The following is a 24,410-nucleotide window of genomic DNA, read 5'->3' as shown; positions in this document are numbered from 1 at the left end:
ATGTAAATGTAAGTTCTACTACTCATACAAAGCCCTATATTTTCCTCTGAAATAAAGACAATCACGCAACCAGGAATCACTTCACACCCCTGAGTATCATTCATAAAGAGTCTCTCCAAAGTTCTCCACGCTTGTTCAGTCTCTGCGATAGAAAGCAATTTCTTTCTCTCTTTGCTCCAGTGCAGCTGACCCAAGAGGGGAATCTCCTTAGCACAGTTAATTGGTGTTGGTTAAAAAAGCTCAATGGACGTCTACAGGAAATCGATACAGAGCGTGGTCATGATTAAACAGCTCAGAGCTAAATCAGCCACTTAATCAAACGCTGACAGCCATTTGCATTCTTTCCATCCACTGAGACATGCAAATGCGGACAGGGGTAAAATGGGTTCTTTCTGCAAATCCATTACAAGAGGTAATGAGAGGGACAAAGTATTAGTCCATTGCTTTGACAGTGTTCATTGTGTTCTGCAGATCATTGTTCAAATGTATGAGTAACAAATTTAGTGTAAAGTTGAGATCCATAATTACTAAGTATTTGTTTTGTTCGCTTTAATGATAGCAGCATTTGAGCTGCACAAACTCCACAAATTTTTAAATGTTTTATACACATAATAAAATAAGAAAAAGCATAACATAGATGATCATTGTACTCCAATGGAAGTTGAAAATAGTTTGGAATCTGAAATATTTGTTCTTTTTATATAATTATTATTTTCATTCCCTTGGGTCATTTTGACCCGAAACTCATTTTTAAAAACATTAAAGGTCCCATGGCATGTATTTTTTATTTTATTTTATAATGTATTCTGAGGTGTACTTATATTGTTAGTATGATTTTTACATCATAAAATGTCATAATTTAGAAATAAAAGGCATTTTTTCCTATCCGGATTTTTGCTCTCTGGCTGAATGCCCTGTTTCAAGGGGTGTGTCTGCTGTGAGACTTCAGTAAAAACGGCCACTGTTGTGATTGGCTGACATCTTTGCATTTGAAATGAGTATTAGATTGGGGAGACGGAGCAATTGCTAACAGTGTTATATTGTAGCTACTGAGTTGTGAGAGCGTTGTCAGCGCAAGTTTATTTTGTTTGTATCTGAGAGTTCTCAATAAACACGCCAAGCCCGTCTTCATCATTATTCTAACAACTTTGTAACGCATGTAATGTACCATTACAGCTGTCAAGATGAACAAGTTACGAGTAAGTGTTGATTATAGCATTATTTTTAGATATATTCCTATCCTATGAAAAGCGCCAGTGACGCGCATTGAGTACACAGCGCAAACAAAGACACAACAGCAGTAATCGAATGTAATCCAGTTTATTATGGGGATAGCTGGCTAGCCTAGCCCGGATATCCTGTGCTTACCCCCCTTCTGCTTAATCTCGCGCCGTGTATGGCACCTCCGCTGTGGGCGAGATGCAGTAGTGGGGGTCGGTGATGTTGAAGGCCGACTGGTCAGTGCAGCCCGAACTTCAGTGTGCGTGAGGTTTATCTCTAAAGACGTGGCTTTGCCGATGTTGAGCAGAAACTCACGACTGTATGCACATTTTAGAACAGATAGACGCAACGAGGATGTACAAAAACACTGACTCACAAGATAGAAAACACCGTTCTGTCGGGAGAGAGAGAAGCCGCAGCGTGTGCACAAATAATAAAGTTCTGTGTGAACTTGAATAATTAGCTACACATCAGAAATCACTGATCACAGATCAGAAGGAACTGAAAAAAGACTTCTGTTTTAATTTGTACATCCAAACACTGAGAAACTGCCAGCATTCACTCGTTCACAAGTCATAATCTCTCGAGGACAAACAAATATGGTGCTTGCATGGGCGTGCCAAATTCTCTGGGCGGAGGAAAGGGAGGTAACCGTTCCTGTTATGACGTCATAACAGGAAAATTCAAGATCAGCTCGTCTGAGCTGTCATTTTCTCAAAGGCAGAGAAAGACACACAGAACGCGGTTTACACCGATCAAAATATCTAGCCACTTGGTGACAATATTCAGGCTAGGGGAACTCATATTAATGTTGAAAAACCTCATAAAATGAAAATGTCATGCCATGGGACCTTTGAAAAAAATTTATATGGAGCTCATTTGCTTCATATAAGGCCATCTAGTGGCAAGAGTCATGAAATTTCATGTTATATTATCTTTTTTCCACAAGAGGTCAGCGAAGACCCCCAATGTAAGATATTGCGAGCTGAATTAAAAGGGTTATGCATGAAATTGTGAGTTACTGAAGTTGTGAGTTGTAAGTTGAAAGAATGTGAAGAATGTGCTTAAATTACTATGTATTTATTATCTATTGATATCTAGTAATTTAAAGGTATATAAAATAAATAAAAATAAAAAACTCAAAAATAATAGAGAATAACATTTGAAAAAATATGATCAAAATTAAATAAAATAAGCTTTCTGGACAAAGAAAAAAGTAAGTATAATTTTAGGGCTTCAGGTCATTTTGACCTGCGAGGGAAGGATTTGTAACGAAGTGCGAGGGAAGGATGAGGGTTAAAAATGACTCGGGTTGAAACATTTCAGAGTGGTCTCAGACTTTTTGACCCCAGAGTATAAAACTTCTTCTGAAGCTTTTTAATTACTGAAAAGTACATGAAAAAAGTAAGCAGTGGATATACCTTGAACTGCAAACCTCATTAAACAGTGCTTTATCTTGTTACTGCTCACTGCTGCGTCCCTCTACTGCTCACAGTACTCTCACCTGCTAGTTCATGTCATTTAAATATTACTCACCTCACTCTGCAGGATCATGACAGCGTGGTTGAAATGATGATGCTCAAGTGTGGCAGATGTTCCGTACAGCAGTGCCAGTGCTGATCCAGACCTTTGGGACCACAACAGAGATAAGCTACAGTACAATAAGAATATTATGTTGCTTGCTATTCAAACATACAGGTTTGTGCAGCACTAAATACACTAAATAGAGCTAATTTCTTATTTATGAATAAGAATAATTTAATAATTTATGAATGACTGCACAAAAAAAAAAAAAAAAAAAAAAAAAAGATGTTCTTATTTAGCACTGTATCTTGTTTTCCAGTAAAAAAAATATCTCAAAACAAGATATATTTACTTGAGAGGAAAATTATGTTAAATAAGACTTTTCAAAGAATATATCTTGAATTAAGTTTTGTAATACCACATTGGTAAACTGAATAATAAAAATCAACATATATTCTCTGAAAATCACAAAATCACATTTTCATTCTCAGCACTCAAAAGTTTGGGGTATATATATATATATATATATATATATATATATATATATATATATATATATATATATATATATATATATATATATATATATATATATATATATATAATATAAAAGAAATTGATACTTTTATTGAGCTAAGACATTAAATTGATCAAAAGTGACAGTACATTGTTACAAAAAAAATCTATTTAATTCTATCATCAAAGAATCCTGAAAAAAATGTATCACACAAAAAAAATTGCAGGCCAACTTTTTTCAACATTGATAATAATAATAAGAAATGTTTCTTGAGCATTTAATCAGCATATTCTAATTATTTCTGAAGGATCATGTGACACTGAAGACTGGAGTAATGATGCTGAACATTCAGCTTTGCCACACAATAATAAATTAAATGTTAAAATTAAAATAGAAAAGGTATTTTAAATTGTAATAAAGTATTTCACAATATTACTGTCCTTAATGTACTGTTTTATCAAATAAATGCAGTCTTACCAACTTTTGAACGGTAGTAAATGTATCTTGTTTTAAGAATGTTTAATTGTGTTAAAGGGTTAGTTCACCCAAAAATGAAAATTCTGTCATTAATTACTCACCCTCATGTCGTTCGACAACCGTAAGACCTCCGTTCATCTTCGGAACACAAATGAAGATATTTTAGTTAAAATCCGATGGCTCAGAAAGGCCTCCATTGGCACAATGTACTTTACACTCTCAAGACCCATTAAAGGTACGACTCACTGATTCATAACGCTTCGAAGCTTCATGATGCAGTGTTTAGAAATCGGTCATCACTATATAAGTCGTTATTTAGGGGGGTTTTTTCGCACAAAAACTATTCTCGTCGCTTCGTAAAGTTATTGTAGAACCACTGTAGTGAGATGGACTTTGTAACGACGTCTTTAGTGCCTTTTATGGGTCTTGAGAGTATAAAGAACATTGTGCCAATGGAGGCCTTTCTGAGCCATCGGATTTCAACTAAAATATCTTCATTTGTGTTCCGAAGATGAACGGAGGTCTTACGGTTGTCGAACGACATGAGGGTGAGTAATTAATGACAGAATTTTCATTTTTGAGTGAACTAACCCTTTAAGAATGTTTAATTGATGTTTAATTGCTAATTGATTTAAAGTAATAATTTTACTATAAATCAATAAAAAATCAACACTTTATTTCGATGGTCCACTTTGGATACTCTACCAACTATAAGTAACTTTGCAACCGCATGTCAACTAGCCGTCATTATTAGTAGACTGTCTGCTTAATATCTGCTAACACAATTTTTATGCTCCCCTATCAGACATTCTACTGACTATAAGTAACTATGCAGCTGCGTGTCAATTTATTCTCCTAACCCTAACCTAACAGTCTACTACAGTCTCCTGATATTCTGAGAGTTATTTGATATGTAGTTTCAAAATTAGTTGCAGCTAATCAAATGCCACAGTATGGGCACAAATCTGTCAATTATTAGAAGCTTGTCATATTAAACAGATGCAAACATTGACAGGTTGCATGATATGCCTCATCCTTGAACACCACGAACAACTTTATTTTTACATGACAAACCAATATGATATTGTGTTGGGTGTGATTTGATGTCCAATCTGACGCAATCTACATTGACATTACATTGACTCACTTTGCCTGAAAGGCGTTGTTTGTGCCACGATGGTCCAGGTCATGGCAGAAACACCCAACCATTAGTGCGAGAGTCTCTGTGTCTGTCAGCACCTCCTGGAACCCTGCAGTCTGAAATCCACAACAGAGAAATCTACTGCGGTCAACCCAGTCACACAAATCCTCAAATTCAGTGATTAAATGATGGCTTGAAAGATCATTTATTGATTTAAACTATGATTGATTTACCTCAGAAAATCATTAGAGGAAAAAGTCACCCAAAAATAAAGTAAAATAAAGTCCTGTCATCATTTACTGACACTCATGTTGTTCTAAACTCGTATCTTTTTTCTGTTGAACACCGAAGGTGTTTATCTCTTCCATACAATGAAAATGGATGGGGGACCAGAGGCTGTCAAAAAAAAAAAAAAAAGCAAAAAAAAAAAAAAAAAAACACCATTATAAAAAGTACTTTATATGACTTAGCAAATTCAAGCCATTATAAGGGGAAAAGTGCACTTTAGCATGCTTTTAAGAGGAGAGCTAATTACAGAAATAATATATTTTATATATACTCAGACATTTAATTGCATGTTGATTGCAATTAAAAAGAAATTATAGTTTAAATGTATTTATTAATTAAAATGCAATTAGCTGAAATTTAGAGAGCTTTTTAACCCACTTAAGTAGGACTTAGATACATCTGCATTTGTAAATTAATAATTACTTCTATTGTTTTTGAAATATGTTTTAGGTGTACTGCAGAATGTACTGACAAGCATTTATAGTAAACTAAAATACACTTCAATGCCATTTTATTTGTATTTAAAAATATTTGTACTTACATTTGTAATGATGGAGTTGCAATTTAGTACATTTAAAATGTATTAACTTTAAATGTAATATTGCATAACACTACAGTTAAAATTGTAATCAAATATTGTGCTTTAGTATGTTAGTCAACACATCAATATAGCACAACAAAATCAACAAAATTATAAATACATAATGATTTACTTTAAAGGAATTTTTTGATATGACATTTTTACAAAGTGCATTTTTAAAAGGGTACTTACACTAAGTGTGTTAACAATCATAGTAACATGATGGTGATATAAATGACTTTTTTTAATGATCCTTCAGAAATCATTCTAATATGCTGATCTCAAGAAACATCAATGTTGAAAACAGTTGTGCTGCTTAATATTTGTGGAAACTGTAATACTTTTTTGATTTTTTTATAAATAAAATCAAGCATTCTGCGTTCGTTCAGGCAGGCCACGTAGTCAAGCTCTGCTATCAGCTGACTGGAAAAATTCCAACCCCGCCCATATCAACTGATCCCATTCCTATGCACTCAATTGGCAACTCTCAAACAGGGCGCCTTACTTAAGCGCAGCTTTAGGGTGTTTTCACACCTGAAAGTCCGCACCAAGGTCCGAACCGAAGTTCATGTTTTGATACATTTTATACATTCGGTTAGTTTTGGTTTGGTTTCACATTGCAATTATGCGAGCGCACTAAAGAACTTTACATGACACACTTACGTCCACTCGTCATCATCTACGTGGGCTGCATCTGGACATTGATTGGTTTATAAACAGACGTCCATCTGACGTCAGCGTCTTTGACAAGAATGAATGAACGGATGCATATCGTTGCCACTATTGAACAGTGTGCATTGGCATTGCTTGACTATTTTCTTTTCGTTACGTTAAAAAGTGGACATTTCAAGCTTTATATACACATATTTCTCATGTTTGTGAGACAAGCAGCCTGTTGAGTTTCGGTTTATTTGAGAAGCGCTCCAGCTTCATGTGCAAAGGATGTGATCGCTCCCGTGATTATTGTCTGCTATAGACTATTTGCTTCTTATTTATTAAATCCAGGCAATTATCTGATTAAAGGTTGATTAAAATTAAGATAAAATTTATACAAAACAAAATTCACATTAAAGTTAGGCTTTCTAAGCAAAATCATACAAAATTTCTTTCAAAATCATTTGTGACCTTCTGTCTTCTGACATATTGCGCATCTTTTCACTTTTCATAATCAACGTAGCCTAGATTCAATTTAAAAATAACATTATAATATTTAAACATAAACAGGAACTTCCTGCAAATGGTCTGAAAGTACGAACCATACAGAAAATGCTTTCACACTAGAAACGAACCGAACCTTTGTTCAGTTTGATCCGGACCGAGACTACCTCTTTTCGTAGGACCAAATTTCGTCTGTTTGGTCCGGACCGTAGTACGGGGGAGGTTTCACACCTGTAATTTTGATTCGGACCAAACTGAAAAGTCAGAAAATCCGGACCAAACAAGGTAGGTGTGAAAGGGCCCTTAGTTCAATCTGCCTGCTTGGCTGTTTCTGCTGCATGCTGGTTTGCAACCCACCTCCACCCCAGCTCCACCTTCAACTGTGTTTAACTCAATCAATGTCATTCTGTTGTCAGTGATGCATACTCTGTTCTAAATGGGGGATTTTGCTGCCCTCCCAGTTTAAAAATTGGAAAGTTGTCCCCAGAATCTGCTGCTGTTCCCTGTCTTGGCTTTTTATGTAGCTCATGAAAAGGATGGGGAATTTAGAACAGAGCCATATCGCCAAATATAATTTTTTGCAAAATATGCCAATAAAAAGTTGACTATGGTGTTTTTGACTTAAGTGGACCTGACTGAAGTGTACTTCAGTGTGCCCTTATTATATTATCTGCTACAGTCTTTTTTTAAATGATTCTTTTAAGATTCCCTTCAAGTCCACATTTGATAAGCACACTTTTTTAACAAAGGTTGAAGGTCTTTTTTGACAATCATGGTCACCATTCACTTTCATTGTATGGAAAAGAGCAGTTTAGACATTTTTTTAGACTATTTTTGTGTTCCATGGAAGACCGACATGAGGGTGAGTAAATGGCTCCAGAAGCAACTTCGATGAGCATTTGTGCTCGGTGACTTACGGTGATCATAACAAACATGCACTGCGAGACGTTGAAGGCATGCCTCCAGTTGTGATAGGCTACGGTGCGGTAGTTCTTCCTCACGGTGAGCAGCCAGCGGCACAGCACCTGAGCAGGAAAAGAAACGAACATTGTAGTATTCACAGACCGTACAGTAGCTCCTGACCCCTAGTGTTCCAGGAACCAGCCTGCAGCGCAGTATCTCACCGATCTATAACCCAGCGATCCACGCTCAGCACTGCATACATATGTAAGCAGCATTTCACTCTTCCAGTCAGTAGGGTTGGCATTTCGCCCCCTCTCTCATAGTGATTGCCTCACCTCATAATCAATTTTGAATTTCTGCACGACACCAAGCTCCAAAAACATCCGCAGGGAGGCAGTGATCATGGCGTCGTTGTCCAGAGAAAAGTCATTAAAGTGGAACTCATCGATCCCGAGCTCACTGCTTAGGGGAATCTTAGCAGCCTGAGAGAGGAGAGGGGACAATCTCAGCGACTCCAGTAGCAAGGCAATTAAATACCAGAGCAGAACCTGGTCCACTGAGGGCTCAAACAGAAAGAGTATATTACACTCTGCCATTTCAATTATTAATACTTTGGCTCTCTCAAGTCTAGGACCCACCAACTATAAATTTATAGGAAACGCAGGGGGCTAAAATGTTTTTTTTTACTCATGTATCTTTCTAATGTATGAGTTTAATTTGAAGTTTTCATCATGTCTCCCTGGTGAAAAGTTTGAAACGTTCTATATTCTACTGATCTGTGAATCTTGTACCGGCCCTTTAAGGGTGTGCAACGCTACAGAATCGTATCATGCTGTAAAGATGCTGTACTGGTCAAACAATACAGTAAGATTGATATTTTTGATAATCAGTTCAAATGTGTAAAACATCTCGGTAACACTTTACAATAAGGTTTCATTTGTTGACATTAGTTAATGTATTAACTAACATGAACTAACCATGAGCAACACATTTGTTACTGTTTTTGTTAATCTTTGTTAACATTACATCTGTTCATTGTTAGTTCATTTTACTTTACAGTGCATTAACTAATGCTGACAAATACAACTTTTGATTTTAATGTATTAGTAAATTAGTGTATTTTATAAATGTAAATTAACATTAACAAAGATTAATAAATGCTGTAGAAGTGCAGTTTATTATTAGTTCATGTTAACTAATGTAGTTTACTAATGAAATCTTATTGTACAGTGTTAGCCTACCACAATTTCTTTACAATGAATCTAGAACAGATATTGAATAAACAAAACATAAAATGATAAAATACAAATTATACAATACAATATAAACAATCATTTTAGAATTCAATATTCCATAATAGGATTTTGTTGATCCTTTGACATTTTTCTTTTTTTAATTTACTTGAAATTTACACTACCATTCAAATTTTGTATTTTTTTTTTTTTTTTTTTTTTTAAGAAGTCTCTTATGCTCACCATGGCTACATTTATTTGTTTAAAATATATACAGTAAAACAGTAAAAAAATATACAGAAAACCTGTGAATATTGTGAAGTGTTATTATAATGAAAATGCTAAAAATGCTGACATTTCAGCGTTTGTTTAGACATATGTCTCATGTTTGTGAGACAAGTATTCACTAAGCTAGTTCCTTTTCTGAAGACTATCTGAATGAACGTCTTTGACAGAGAGGCTGCAGATCTCGCATCATGTTTGTTTTCTTTATTTTGCAAACAACAAAACATTTAGTTTTTATTGTGACTGTACACAAAAAAATAGAAACTTATTTATTTGAGTTATTTGAGTCTCTTGGACACTGATAAGAAAAAAAGAGCAGATCGCGCCGGCGAGACCGCCGACTCGAGGGGGTTAAAATGCTATTATTCTTGTGTGGCAAAGCTGAATGTTCAGCATCATTACTCCAGTCTTCAGTGTCACATGATCCTTCAGAAATCATTAATATGCTGATTTGCTGCTCAGGAAACATTTATTATATTATCAATGTTGAAAACAGTTGTGCTGCTTAATATTTTTGTGATACCTTTTTTCAGGATTCTTTGATGAATAGAAGTTCAAAAGAACATTTATTTCAAATGGATTATGTATAAATGTTTTACTGTCACTTTTGAACTTAACATCCACCGAGAACATCTAAAACTTTATTTTAGATATAAATTACGTATTTAAAACAGTATCATTTCAGTGCATCTAGTTAGTATGGACTTAATTACCATATTTTATCTCTAGTTTGACCAGACTTACTTTCAGTCGATCAACCTCAGCCTTAGAGCATGTAGCATGATAGGACAGCATCTGGGAAAAGACAGAAACAATAATACATATGCACACAAAGTCTTTTTCAACACCTACACGGATTGTAACCACACCGTCTGTTCTTATGAGATTTATATGCAGGCAAAATTGTAGCTGTTATGTTTATGAGCAGTTTAATACCAATAAGAGATATTACTCACATCTAAAGCCACAGACTGCTTGGCCCAAGTCTTCTTCACCTGGTTATACATCATTGTGTTGTTAATGCCCAGACCACAGAAAATAACAAATGCCTGTGAGGATCAATGGAAATGAAAATGACTCATGTGTATGATTTATGAAAACATCTGTAGTGGAAGTATGGCTCTAATTCACTTCAAATATTGATTGGTAATTTTATTCCAACATCAAAAATTCAAATAAAGTCACACCTCAAATAACCTTTGATCTGCATCATTAAATGTCTTCCTGTCCAAGCGATTCAAAATCTGGGCAACGCCTAATCAAAGTAAGAAGTTATTTTAGTTGTTTTTGTGGGTTTGTGTGTAAACAATGAAGCATTTGTCTAGGGAAACTCACCAATAATCTGATGTGTCCGATTCCAGATGGGAACGCATAAAACCGATCTGATATGAAAACCAGAAGCCTGGTCCGCCTGAGTAGGAAACACATTGCTTGCATGATACATCTGTGTGTGTGTGTGTGTGTGTGTGTGTGTGTGTGTGTGTGTGTGTGTGTGTGTGTGTGTGTGTGTGTGTGTGTGTGTGTGTGTGTGTGTGTGTGTGTGTGTGTGTGTGTGTGTGTGTGTGTGTGTGTGTGTGTGTGTGTGTGTGTGTGTGTGTGTGTGTGTGTGTGGTTGAGTATACACTTGGGTTTATATATATTTGCTTAGGGATGATCCTTGTGAAAAAGAAGTGTACTTAATTTTGTACACTTAGTGTAATTTAAATATTAAAAGCATATATTTAAAAGAACTACTTGCAAATAAAATAATGTTAATTGAATAAAATACCACTTAAGTGTAAGAGAGTACACTTTACTGTTTTTTAACACACTTAAAGGTGCACTATGTAACTTATCCGTCTGCTAGAGGTCGCCTATTCAAAACAAAGGCATAGTTTGATGACGCCAAGTTTGAGTGCAGAATCTTGGGACATGTGGTGGAAAAGAATCGGGATAGGACTCGGGCAGAAATCATGTTCATGGATGTGATTATTAACGTTACTGTAGTATGAAGCAGAGCAGGACCGAGTGGTGTGGAGCTGAGCAAGGCCACTGTAGTGATTGTTATTAAGATGAAGGCAACACACGCCTCACAAGCAGCTGGACTTTTATTATGCCACAGTCAGCAGCACCTTTTCCGCTTTTCGGTCATGAGTATGAGGTAACGCAGCTCTGTTTATCATATTAGATACATTTGAGTGTGTTAAATGATGTTATGACTGTGCGATCGCTCGGCGGCTGCTATGTCACTTGTTCACACTGCAGTAAAGCGTTTCAGCAAAATAAAACCGGAAACCGAGGGGAACGCAGATATGACGCAATTGACAGGCTACTCCCTCACACGTCCCGGTTCCTTAGTTAAAACAGCAATTTTCTCACGATTTACAAATAGTTGGAAACATTTGGGATGTTGTAAGTACTCAACTGAACAAAATATATAACACTGGCCTTGTAGTTGTTTGGATATTTTACTGAAATTTTTTTACATAATGCACCTTTAAGTACACGTTTCAATATGAGTTTGTGACAGTGAGTTAGCACTTAAGTATATTCAAGTATTTTTTTATTTTTTTTTTAAGTTCTCTTCTTTTTTGCTAAAGTATGCTAAAGTGTACTTATCTTTCAAAAGGGCACACTAGTTCACAATGTCATCACCTGAGTTCTTACCTAGCTACATTGGTAAACAGATGCTAGCATGCTAGTTCAGTCCCAACTGACACCATGTGAATAGACGGGCAGGTTGGGGGTGGAATCAAACTTTTGTGTGGGCCAAGCAATCAAAAGGAGTCTGAGAGGGTGTGTTCTGCTCACCTCAGCATCAAAGCGGGGATCCTGACAGACGTCACTAATGTTAACAGGCAGTCCAGTTGACGCTACCAACTCAGCAATGCTGTTATTGATTAGCCAGTCCGAACAAGACACCTTCTCCATGCTGACTTTGTTAAATGCACACACATACACACAAACACACATACTGAGCATTGTATACATTAAAGTCACCATGAAATCAAAATGGATAATTCTTCTGCATCTGCTCTGTTCACCTGGGACTTATGCTTCCTTCATGTGCTATAGGAAATTTCCTACTTCCCACTTCTGAAGTTGTGATTACGAGGAATCATGGAGGACACCAGGTTTATTCCTGCCTATTTACTGGGTAAATCTTATTAAACCTAAAATGATATTTAGCATCCCATTAATTTACAATATAAACATTCACCGCGCTTAGCGTTAGATTGCTGACAGTAAAGGAATTTCGGTCAAATACAGGCTAATTTTGCTGTGTATAAAACATACAATAAGCTTCAAAAGATTATTCATATAAATATGCACTACTTTAATGACAAGGCAAGGCGATGACGCTGTTGTGGAAAAAATAATAATAAAGAATGGCAGTCGCAACAGCAATTGTTCTCCCCTCTGCCATGTTTAAAGTGTATGGCACGCCAACTTGGGAACATGGGTGTCAAAATTATCCCAGAGCTTCCAGTGGTAAATACAACTTGAGATTCATGTCCAATTTTTAACTAGGCATTTAAGATAATTCCGATACCACATGAAGGAAGCATTAATATCCTCCACAACTGACTGCAAACTGACTTTCAAATATGCCTCCATTTAGCAACTCCTAAAACTTCCTACAATCCAATCAATTCCCAAGGATGAAAATCAAGTCCCACCCTACATATTTTTCTCCATCCAGAAGCCGTTTCCCTCTGATATACGTCACATTAGGGAAGAAAAGACTATTGCAACTTCTGTTTCATGCCGACTTAAATTGACGTGCCGCCCTCATTACATACACTATAATATTACATGTAACAGTATTTTATATTATTAATAGTACTGTTATTCTCACCTGATATCATGATCGACGCTGCACAGTGGAGACATAAGCTCAAATGTCTGGGAGAACTTTACTACCTGAGAACAAAGTAAAAGACTAGATTTTTGCATTGTCTGAAGAAAATGTGAGCAGTGAGCAGTGTTTGCTGTACAAAACTTGCTGCAACAAAGCTATAGGGTGATTTCCAGGACATTGCTAATATCTTCTGAGCGGTTTCTAGATGATATCTTACAAGTCTGAAGTCTGATATATATTGTGATATTCTGGTACATATGGTTCTGTTTTATAATTCGTCAAGTATTTTAGATCTAATTGCCTAGAAATGCATGATTTGAGGTAGAAGTGTGATCAGTGCTATTGGCACAACACTGTTTGAAAAAGCACAAATAATAACTTGAAAATGACAATTTGACTCTAAAATGTTTCTTAGACTGACTATCCAACAAGCAGAATGATACAGTTATATTTTAATGAACATATAAAATTAAGAAATGGTTAAGTTTTGCACAAATAAGAGTGATTTTTTTTTCTAAAACAAAGCAGACAGTCACTGTAATGTCACATTTAATATGCAGGCACTGAGCATTATCTTTTTATCCTTTATCCCTATTTACTTCTACGTTAACTCTGGACTGTCAAGTACTGAAGCACGGTGCCCTCTACTGGCTGAATTATATACCTATGCATTCAGTGACCAATTTGCATAGAAAACAAGTCACCTGCAAAGAAAAAGCATATTTTATTTTATTATTATTTTATTATTAAGAAGTCATGCTTTAGAGCGGTGAAGTGATGATGCATTTTTGTAGCCCAACGTGGAAGTTAGCACTACCCTGAACAATAAAAGTTTATGATTCTTACACATTTTGTCCATCATGATAAAAAGTATAAATTTGAAGCCTAAATACAATCGGCACAAGTAAAAAGCTAAAAGTAATATTATTATTAATAATAATAATAATAATGATTAATAATTAATTAGATTTATATAGCGCTTTTCTCTGAACTCAAAGCACTTTACATATGGAAAGCGGAATCTCTTCAACCACCGCCAATGTGCGGCATCCACCTGATTGATGGGACGGCAGCCATATTGCCCCAGGACGACCACCACACACCAGCTTATTGGTGGAGAGGAGACAAAGGCTCTATCCGAAATCACCCCCTATACCCTTAAATAGGACACTTTATGTGGGAACAGCCATTTGTAGTGGTGTCCGAAACCATAGTGGACGTTATCGAATGCACTCTTTCAATCCCATAATGCACCACAATATCGAGTGTACAACTGATGTACACTCAACAGTTAGAGAATGCCTATATTGCACTGTGAGGGTTGTGCCCAATAAATTCCCACTCTCGTAAGATGGTGCCTGCAATCATCCATCCATTTTCTAACTCGTTCAATACAGAATAATATTATACAGGTATAAATTCCTTTTAAATGTATTAATTGTTTAATAAGGTAGGTTTAAACATGCTAGTTTCCATGACAGAGTTCAAGATAAATGTTTTCATCTTACTACTGGAGCTGCCAGTTTCAAATGATTATTAAATGGCAAGCACAAACTATGCAAAAGCGGCAGCCCTTCCGGCTCACTCAGTGTCCGAATTCACTCACTCGTTTTTATTCACTCCATCAAGTGGACTATATTAGTGGACTAAAGTAGGGAATAGTGAATGAGGGTCTAGGGGGCGATTTCGAACACAGCTAGAGTGATTAAGCCAATCGGTATACAGTATATGGGGATGATTAGGAGGCCAATGGGCAAATTTGTCCTGCAATCCTGGGATTGTTAATGAGAGACAGGACCTCGGTTTAACATCTCATCCAACGGACGGTGCTTTTTGAAAATATAGTGTCCAACACAGACCACAGGGTGAGCACCCCCTGCTGGCCACACTAACACCTCTTCCAGTAACAACCAAGTTTTCCCAGGAGGTCTCCCAACCAGTCCCAACCCTGCTTAGCTTCAGTGGGCAACCAGTCTTGGGCAACAGGGTGATATGGCTGCTGGCTTAAATGTAAGCTATAAACGATGGTGTTGCATGACTTCAATGTTACCATCACTAAGCTTCTGACAACTCTTTCAGTCTTTATTGAAAAAACAAAAAACATTCCCATGAAAGTTTGAGTTAAAATAGTTTGCAAAAGCGTGATTATAAACACGACGATGCTGTGAATGCGGACTAGTGAATAGATACATTTTACTGTTCAGAGAGCTTCTGTAGTCCCATTTAGTCACTTGTTAGCAATTGCCTTTTTCAAGACAAGTAAAAGCTTTAAAAAAATCACAAGAGGGAATTACTGATGTATTATATGTCATAGAATAAATAGTGAAAATATTTCAGGCATTTAAACATTAACCAAATACCCATTCAAAAACCCATTGACTTTGGGTCAATTGATCCGGAAGTGCTAAAAAACTCATTTCCAGATTTTGGCCAACAAAGATATGTCATCCCTACAGCACTCCACTGTCATTATGTTACTGATTAATAACTTTTTTTAATAATCTTTTTTTAATTGATTAATTTTAAATAGATGTGATAAAATAGAATAAATAATTCAATGGATTAATCAAATCACATTTGATAAATTGAAAAAGCTACATAAAAATTAGCTTTTCGTTTTGTAGCATTCACGCATAATTTTGTTATTGCGGAATACAGATAATAGCTTATTCACACTCTTAATTTGAGGTATCATTCATGTCCATAACAGTATTATGTGCCACATTGCAATGCTTATGTGAAAAAAAACCTAAGAATGAGCAATATTGACGCTCTGTTAAGCAAGAGCTTACAATGATAGGATGACCAGCTGAATTAGTCAAGAAAGGTGGAATGTATGAAGAAAACCGAGAAAAGATGAAAAAAATAAGGATAGACCAGAAAAGAGAAAAGGAGGACTGAAAAGTGATCTCACAGGGGAGTGGATGTCTTCTAGAAGAAGCACAGAGCAGCGCTCACACTGCAGCAACGTCAGCGCACGCTGCATGATCTTTCTCACAATCTTCTCCAGGTCCGTCTGCTCCTCAAACAGATCATTCACCACCTCCAGCAGGGCCTTGACAAACAACAGCAGCAGCTCGAAATGTATTCAGATAGCACAGGCCTTCAAGCTTTTGGACAGGATTATTAAATATTTTAAACCTTGAGACCTGAGGATTGTAAACAAGCTTACAAGCTACACTGTGTGAGACGTCTAGAAATCTGGAGGCAGATTTTGAATCATTCTGAAGAGTTTTATTCAGAAACATTTCTGCAGATCTTGACTTACCCTGCTCCTCTCATACTCCTTGCGGGATTCAGAGAAGAGTTTGGCATTGGAGATCGATATTCCGCAGAATGGTAGATACATTTGCAGCACCTGTAGAGAGAATTTTGATGCCTTTAAAGCTTCAGTCGGATTGATGCGTGACGGTGAGATATTGAGAGGGAAAAAAAGAACTGGAGGCATCACATCAGTTCTGCTTCTTTGTATTTCTAGGGCATTTATAAAAGCACAGCCTGCTTTCTGCTTTCAGTGCTGCTTGGCATAAATAATTCTAAAGAGAATTTCGCTGCTATTAATTACTATCTATAGAGAGATGTTTTGAAGCAGCGATGAAAATAAAGGAATGAGATGCACGGGTACAGACTGACTGCAGTACTGGATCTGCTGTACTTAAATTTTGTATTGATTCTGAGTTATGTAATTTTCATGTGCTGATTTAGTCAATGACGATAATGACCTGTGTTCACAGCTTAAAGGGTTAGTTCACCCCAAAATGAAAAGAAATGTCATCAATTATTCACCCTCATGCCGTTCCAAACATGTAAGACTTTCGTTCATCTTTGAAACACAAATTAAGCTATTTTAAATTAAATCTGAGAGCTTCCTGTCTTTTCTGTCCCTCCATTGACAGTCCACAACACCACCACTTTGTTGCTTCAAAAAGTTCATAAGGAGATCTTAAAATAAATCTGAACTGAGCCTGCATCGCTTTTTATGTTGAACAGATTGAAAATAGTTTTATTCTCATTTAAACATTGATCAGTGAACATAAACAGAAGCTCAACCGAACCTGCTTGACACGCAAGAACAAACCTCATTGGTTCTTGTGGAAGCTCAAACGTGCTGCGTAACACGAGAATGAACCTCATTGGTTCTTGTGGAAACACGAGAATGAACCTCATTGGTCCTTGCGGAAGCTCAAACGTGCTGCGTAACACGAGAATGAACCTCATTGGTTCTTGTGGAAACACGAGAATGAACCTCATTGGTCCTTGCGGAAGCTCAAACGTGCTGCGTAACACGAGAATGAACCTCATTGGTTCTTGCGGAAACACGAGAATGAACCTCATTGGTTCCTGTGGAAGCTCAAACATGATGTATAACACGTGAATTAACCTCATTGGTTCTTGTGGAAGCTCAAACGTGCTGCATAACACGAGAATGAACCTCATTGGTTCTTGCTGAAGCTCAAACGTGCTACATAACACGAGAATGAATCTCATTGGTTCTTGCTGAAGCTCAAACGTGCTACATAACACGAGAATGAATCTCATTGGTTCTTGCTGAAGCTCAAAATTGCTGCGTTACACGAGAATGAACCTCATTGGTTCTTGCGGAAGCTCAAACGTGATGCGTAACACGAGAATGAACCTCATTGGTTCTTGTCGAAGCTCAAACGTGATGCGTAACATGAGAATGAACCTCATTGGTTCTTGTGGAAGCTCAAACGTGATGCGTAACACAAGAATGAACCTCAATGGTTCTCACATATCAAGCGAACATGCTTGAGCTTCCATTTACCACAACTGATGAGTGAGTAGATGTTTATATGTGAAGAAAAGCCTAAATTAAATCTGCTCATCATATAAAGCGATCATGTCTCTTCAGAAAATTTTGAATAAATCGCGTAATTCATATGAATTAATTTTACAGTCTCTATATGAACTTTTTGGAGCGTCAACGTGTCAGTTGCGTAGCTGTCAATGAAGGGACAGACATCTCTTAGATTTCATTTAAAATTTCATCATTTGAGTTTAGAAGATGAATGAAAGTCTTATGGAAATTTCTGTAATTAATTACTCGCCTCATGTCGTTCCAAACCCGTAAGACTTTCATTCATCTTCGGAACACAAATGAAGATACTTTTTATGAGATCCGAGAGCTCTCTGACCCCTCCATAGACAGCAATTTAAATAACGCTTTCATTGTACAGAAAGGTAGTAAAAACATTGTTAAAATAGTCCATGTGACTTCAGTGGTTCAACCTTAATGTTATGGAGCGAAATAACGACTTTATTCAACAATTTCTTCTAGCCTGTGTCAGACTCTTACACTGTTGACGTAGTGTAAATTACATTGCTAGCTATGGAGGGTTCAGAAATCTCTCAGATTCCATCAAAAATATCTTCATTTGTGTTCCGAAGATGAACTAAGGTCATACGGGTTTGGAATGACATGAAGGCGAGTAATTAATGACAGAATTTTCATTTTTGGGTGTACTAACCCTTTAATTTGTGATTGTAAGACATTAGGAGAGCAACAAAGTATCAGATGTAGCTTTGATTTATGCAGTCACTTAGTACATGTGCAAAATGACCACAGGGTTTCCAAGGTTATGAATATAAAGAATAAATCTTCCCATATGAATAACTCATTTTCTAAATATATCACTACTCCAGCATGGCAGGATATTCGCTAAGGTGTTAATTCATAGATCTCTTTTGATTTAGCACAGCAATCATCTTCACACTCTAGAGTTTCATTACCAGAAAAAGTTTGGACACTGTAGTAATAGGCATCAGGAGAATGTAATAGGCTATAAATCCAGTAGTTGGAACAGATTTTTAAAATATAATATCATGAAGCCAAGTGAAAAGGAGAACAGAGCTTACCTTCTCATCGTCCTCAGTGAATGGAGTTCCGCTGGGGTTCTTGTTGATGGCCTGAACTACACCAATGACTTCCCCGTCACTGTTGCGGATGGCCATGCACAGAATGGACTGAGTCTTATAGCCCGTCAGCTTGTCAATTTCATCACTGAACCGATGGTCCTACACAATACACAAAAGGCACAAAAAAAGGGTTCAATGGGTTTATAAATTGTAATGTGTCTGGCTTCTGGCGTCATTCACTTCCAGTTATTTAACAGCTCGTTATGATGCTTGATATTGCAAACTGGTATTTCTTACCACATTAGTTTAAAGTATTGTCGTAATTATAAACACACTGGTTTGTAGCGCAAATTGTTTAACCATTTACTGCACTTTGTTATTCTTCTGGTTATTTCCTTACCTAGCCTAACCCTAATGAATCAGAAGTCTCGCACATTCACAGAAAATTGCTTACTTCCATTTTGCAAAATAAGGTGGATATATAAAGCACCTCACATAACCCTTTAAAGTCCCTGTGAACCGGCAGTTGCAACTGATTTTATTTCAGTGTTGTGACGTATTTCCAAGTGAAACGGAACATTGAATAGAGAGCAGGGTTTTACTTCAGCGCTCCTCCTTTCCATCTCTCGCTCATAGCAGACTAACGGTTGGAGTGGAGTGGTTAAGGAACTCTGTTCCAGACCGGAAGTTAATTTTCAGATTTTGATTAAAGATTACCACCGCAAAAAAAAAATTCTGTGTATTAACTTGCACAGATCAATTGTTCACCCTAATGCTGCGTTCCCACCAAACGCGAATAGAGCGTCAAAATCGCGTCTACCGCGTCTAGTTGGACGCTTGAACATTTTGAATCCTTTCGCCCGTCCACAGCGAATTGGACGTGCGTATAAATCGAGCGTTTGGAGCGAAATAGACGCGCGTTCAAGGCACTCCAGGAGAAATATGTCATAAAACACCACTCTGCCTCTTTTCATTTTCATTAAAAATATATAATAAACATTAATAGCCACACAAATGTGGTCCAGGAAACTCCTACATTATCTTCACTGCATGTATATTTAAATATCCTTAAAAAATTAAATTATGAAACTTCTCTTTGCCCTCAGTCGAAACAATTTGTCCGACAACAAATTATAGATTTATGACACCAAAGATCGCCCGTTAGATCCTCACAAGACGAACCACTACAGGACATCAGAGCCAGCGGCAAACGTCAGAAGGACTGGCCGAGGAAAGGCTGCTCTCGCCGGGTTAATGAGCGCTGAGTGCCCAGTGATCGCCTGGATCTCACAACTCCAAAAACGCAAGATTTTTTTTTAAATAGGCACTCTCTTTATAAATAAACCACAGATTTGAGCTTTAAACAACTACATTCTCTACTGAAAAAGTCGTAAAACTAAATTTTGTGACACAATAGAAGTATTTTTAAATTATGTAGGGTTTCTCATCACGTCACTTTACCACGGGACAGCAGCAAGCAGGCTCCTGATTGGTTAACGCGGCACGAATTGACACCAAAGTTCAAATTTTTCAACTCTGGCGTCAGGCGCGAATTCGCTTCAAGCACGTGAATGCACAAAAAGCACCAATTTGCACGTATCGCGCAGGACGCTCAAAAAACACGTCTATCGCGCCGCAGGACCTCCACACGTGCATCAACATGCCTTTCCATTGACTTAACATTGAAATCACTCGCTCCTGATGCTCTATTCGTGATTTCATGAGGACTTTAAGGGTATGTTTACACAACACCGTTTTCAACTGAAACTTTTTATGCGTTTTGGCCGTTCATTTACACGGCAAGAGCATTTTGGGGGCCTAAAAACGCAAGCTTTTGAAACTGTGTTTCAAAGTGCAAGGTTTTGAAAACGATGCCTTTACCATCCCCCTCTAAACAACAAAAACCTCAATTTGTGAAAACAGTGACATCATGCACATATGTATAACATGTTCACGCATGCGTATTACGTGTTCGCAGGGTGTTTCTTGACCAAGTGACATCGCCAACTACTGGCCTGGCATGCATAATACAGCCTTTCTAGTATTTTCGCAGATTCGTGTGAACAGGGATCGTTGGATGTCTGTTTTTAGTACATCATTGTTGAGTAAACAAACCCTAAAGTTCTAAATAGAAACTTTTCTTCTAAGGGGCCATTTACACAAAACTTTTGATGCATTTTGGCCGTTCATTTACATGACAACGCCGTTTTGGGAGCCTACAAGTGCAAACTTTTGAAAACAGGTTTCAAAGTGCAAGTTTTTTTAAATTATACTGTTATCGTCTACAATCTACAAAAACATGCATTTGTCTAAACAGCGATGCCATGCACATGTGGTGCGTCGGGTTTCTTTACAAAGTGACATTGCCAACTACTGGCCTGGCAACAGAATACTGTGTTTTAGTCGTTTTTGTGGATCTGTGCGATTAGGGATCGTTTTGACAACGTTGTCAACTGTACGCTTTTTTCCATTTGTAGTACACTGTTGTTGTGTAAGCGTATCCTAATAGTGTATTATAGAAAATTATTCATCAGAAAATTTGCTGATAATTGTGATCTATTATTAGCCTAGAAATCTAGACGCACCCTAGCGGCAGAAAATTTATTTTGCCGCGAGTGTAGTCTAGCAAGTCTCAGTAGACCTGAGAGCTGGAAAAAACAAACTCTGTTCAGGCCAATCACAGCGTGTGTAGAGTCGGTGGGCGGGCTTAACATAATGACGGCACGTCACAGCAGAGTTGTGGAGGTTCTGCGTGCTACTCGTAAACAAAGAAGCTGACGAACAGCTGTCTTTTGAATCGGCTTTGCCCGGAACTCTGGAAGACTTGGAGTTAAGCTTTTCTTTGAGAAAAGAACAAAAAACGGCACTGAAGTCATTCTTAAGAAAAGAAGATATGATCGAAGTTTTTCCTGCCGGATACGGCGAAAGTCTATCAACTAACGTTAGCTCGGCTTCACCTTCTTCTTAGCTCTGGTTGGTTGTGGCGCTCATGGCGCTATCCAATTGGGTGCAGAGGGAATTTGAAAGACAACCGTTTATCCCGCCCCTCGGATTGAGCCCTGTCAATGGTGAGTTTCCAGACCCAACATCTTGATGTAGGTCTGGCTTGTCAGGCTAATTTATTATTGATTTATTATGCCATTTTTAATGACTATACTTTTGCTAAATTGCAAAAAGGAAAAGTTTTTTATTCTTTCATTTCCAACTACACTTACAGACTTTGCCTATATGCTAATTCAAATCTAACTTAAGATGATTTGGGAAAAGATGCTAATTGTTCCATCTTCACACTTGACTATATAGCAATGAGGAAGATGAAAATCTATGTGTTGTCTTTCAGATCAAACTTCTAGCATATTAAGTAGTTTGCTTTTAGGGAAAAAAATGCTTTTATTTCCACCGACCTTTAAGTAAAAAGTATGCAAACCCAACTGACTGCTATGGGATAGTGGCTAACTCATTGCACTGCATTAATGGATCTCGTCTGACCTATACTGGAGAAGGCTTGCCTGTGGCCATGATATAATGATGTGTACGCACAACTGGTAGCGTGGATTTGAAGATGGGGAAACAGTCAACGCTGTAATTGACATTTCTTCACATGAAGATTCGAGGTTCTTGAATCTTTTCTCTAAATCAAAATAATCAGACAGCGATTCCAAGCCTTGGCTGCAGAAACTGCAGAAATCACACAAATCTTTGAAGACACTCTTCACATAACTATTCTATTCTATCCCCCATATTAAAATTTCATATTTTTGCTGTAGCTGCTGGGTAAACAAGAGAACACAAAACCACACATCCCGGCAAGGGCAACTACATGGAGATTTTACGTGAAATATTGAACTTGGGGCAAGCTACAATACGTTTCTTTTAAATAATATGTGTTGGCCAAAACAATGATTTGATATTTTTGTGTCAGCTCCTACAATGTATTGTAAAAAAAGCACTAAATAAATAAAGGTGACTTGACTTGACTCATACTTACTTGACTTTCATAAATAGTTTTGTTTCATATTTTTATGTTTATCTGCTTACCCCCAGGGTGTAGGTGTCTTTGTTTCTTCAGTAGAACACAAATTAAGATTTTTAACTCCAACTGATGCAGTGTGATAGTATGAGAGTAAAAACACATAGACATACGAATCCATATTAAACCATGCGGCTCGTGGCAACACATTGATGTCTTAAGACACGAAACGATCGGTTTCTGCGAGAAACCGAACAGTATGTATGTTATTTTTTTACCTCTTATCAGACGAATGTCATCTAGTATTCCCAGTAGTGCCATAACTTCTGGTGAATAAGGTCAAAATACTGCCGCGATCAAAGATATATATACGTAGATGCCTTATTCGACCGATCCGTGCAGGCACTAATGAGGAATCTAAGTATATATCTATGATAGCGCCAGTATTTTGCATGTATTTAGACATTATTCACCGGAAGTGATGGTGCGGGGATGGCTGAAATGAAATACATTTTTAAATATGGATATTTTTCTTATACAAACACATCGATTCACTTCAGAAGGCCTTTATTAACACCCCGGAGCGGTGTGGAGCACGTTATTTGATGGACAGATGCATTTTTTATGGACTTCAAAAACAGAGCAACTATTAGGCTACTGCTAATGCTCAAATTAGCCAGAACATTTTTAATATAACTCAGATTGTATTCGTCTGAAAGAAGAATGTCATATACACCTCGGATGACTTGAGGGTGAGTAAATCATGGGCTAATTTTCATTTTTGGGTGAACTATCCCTTTAAGGCCTAGGCTGTTTAATGGCAGTTCAATAATGTGTAGATTGGTTTGAATGGTGGAAATGTTCAATATATGTATATAGTAATTTTAAAAGAAGGCTCTTATGCTCATCAAGCCTGTATTTGTTTGATCAAAAATACAGAAAAACATGTGATTTATTATTATTCTAGTGAATTATTATCATTCTATTTTGAATAAATGCTGTAATTTTTACCCTTTTATTTTCATCATTGAATCCGTAAAAAAGTATCACAGGTTCCAACAAAATATTAAACAGCACAATTGTTTCCAACATTGATCATATTAGAAATGATTTCTGAAGGATCATGGGACACTGAAGACTGGAGTAATGGCAGATGAAAATTCAGTGTTGTATCACATAAATAGATTATACTTTAAAGTATTTAAAAATATAAAACCATTACTTTAAATTGTAATAATATTTCACAATATGACAGTTTTTTTCTGTATTTTTTTATCAAATAAATGCAGGCTTGATGAGCAAAAGAGACTTCTTTCAAAAACATTAAAAATAGTAGGCCTAATGTTACCAAACTTTTGACCGGTGCTTATATTATAGCCCCAGTCTCCCACAACTT

At 36.9% G+C, this 24,410-nt stretch overlaps 2 protein-coding genes across 2 annotated transcripts in view; one reads left to right on the top strand and one right to left on the bottom strand.

Moving 5' to 3' along the window:
- Nucleotides 1–24,410, top strand: part of gtf3c6 (general transcription factor IIIC, polypeptide 6, alpha) — a 1,355,101-nt gene that overhangs the window by 734,534 nt on the left and 596,157 nt on the right. The window lies entirely within an intron of this gene.
- Nucleotides 1–24,410, bottom strand: part of pde11al (phosphodiesterase 11a, like) — a gene marked incomplete at both ends in the record, with an annotated part of 42,401 nt that overhangs the window by 16,832 nt on the left and 1,159 nt on the right. Inside the window, 13 exons of the mRNA XM_079837770.1 lie at nt 2,758–2,848; nt 4,887–4,996; nt 7,824–7,931; nt 8,145–8,291; nt 10,071–10,121; nt 10,283–10,375; nt 10,514–10,581; nt 10,662–10,737; nt 12,117–12,237; nt 13,165–13,229; nt 16,082–16,222; nt 16,436–16,525; nt 19,045–19,203. Of these exons, the coding sequence (XP_079693896.1) occupies nt 2,758–2,848; nt 4,887–4,996; nt 7,824–7,931; nt 8,145–8,291; nt 10,071–10,121; nt 10,283–10,375; nt 10,514–10,581; nt 10,662–10,737; nt 12,117–12,237; nt 13,165–13,229; nt 16,082–16,222; nt 16,436–16,525; nt 19,045–19,203 (1,320 nt within the window). The remainder of the gene's footprint in view (nt 1–2,757; nt 2,849–4,886; nt 4,997–7,823; nt 7,932–8,144; nt 8,292–10,070; nt 10,122–10,282; nt 10,376–10,513; nt 10,582–10,661; nt 10,738–12,116; nt 12,238–13,164; nt 13,230–16,081; nt 16,223–16,435; nt 16,526–19,044; nt 19,204–24,410) is intronic.

The sequence above is a fragment of the Gobio gobio genome (genome assembly GCF_949357685.1).
Source record: "Gobio gobio genome assembly, chromosome: 15".
Lineage (NCBI taxonomy): Eukaryota > Metazoa > Chordata > Actinopteri > Cypriniformes > Gobionidae > Gobio > Gobio gobio.
This window is presented reverse-complemented; position numbering and strand designations above follow the sequence as displayed.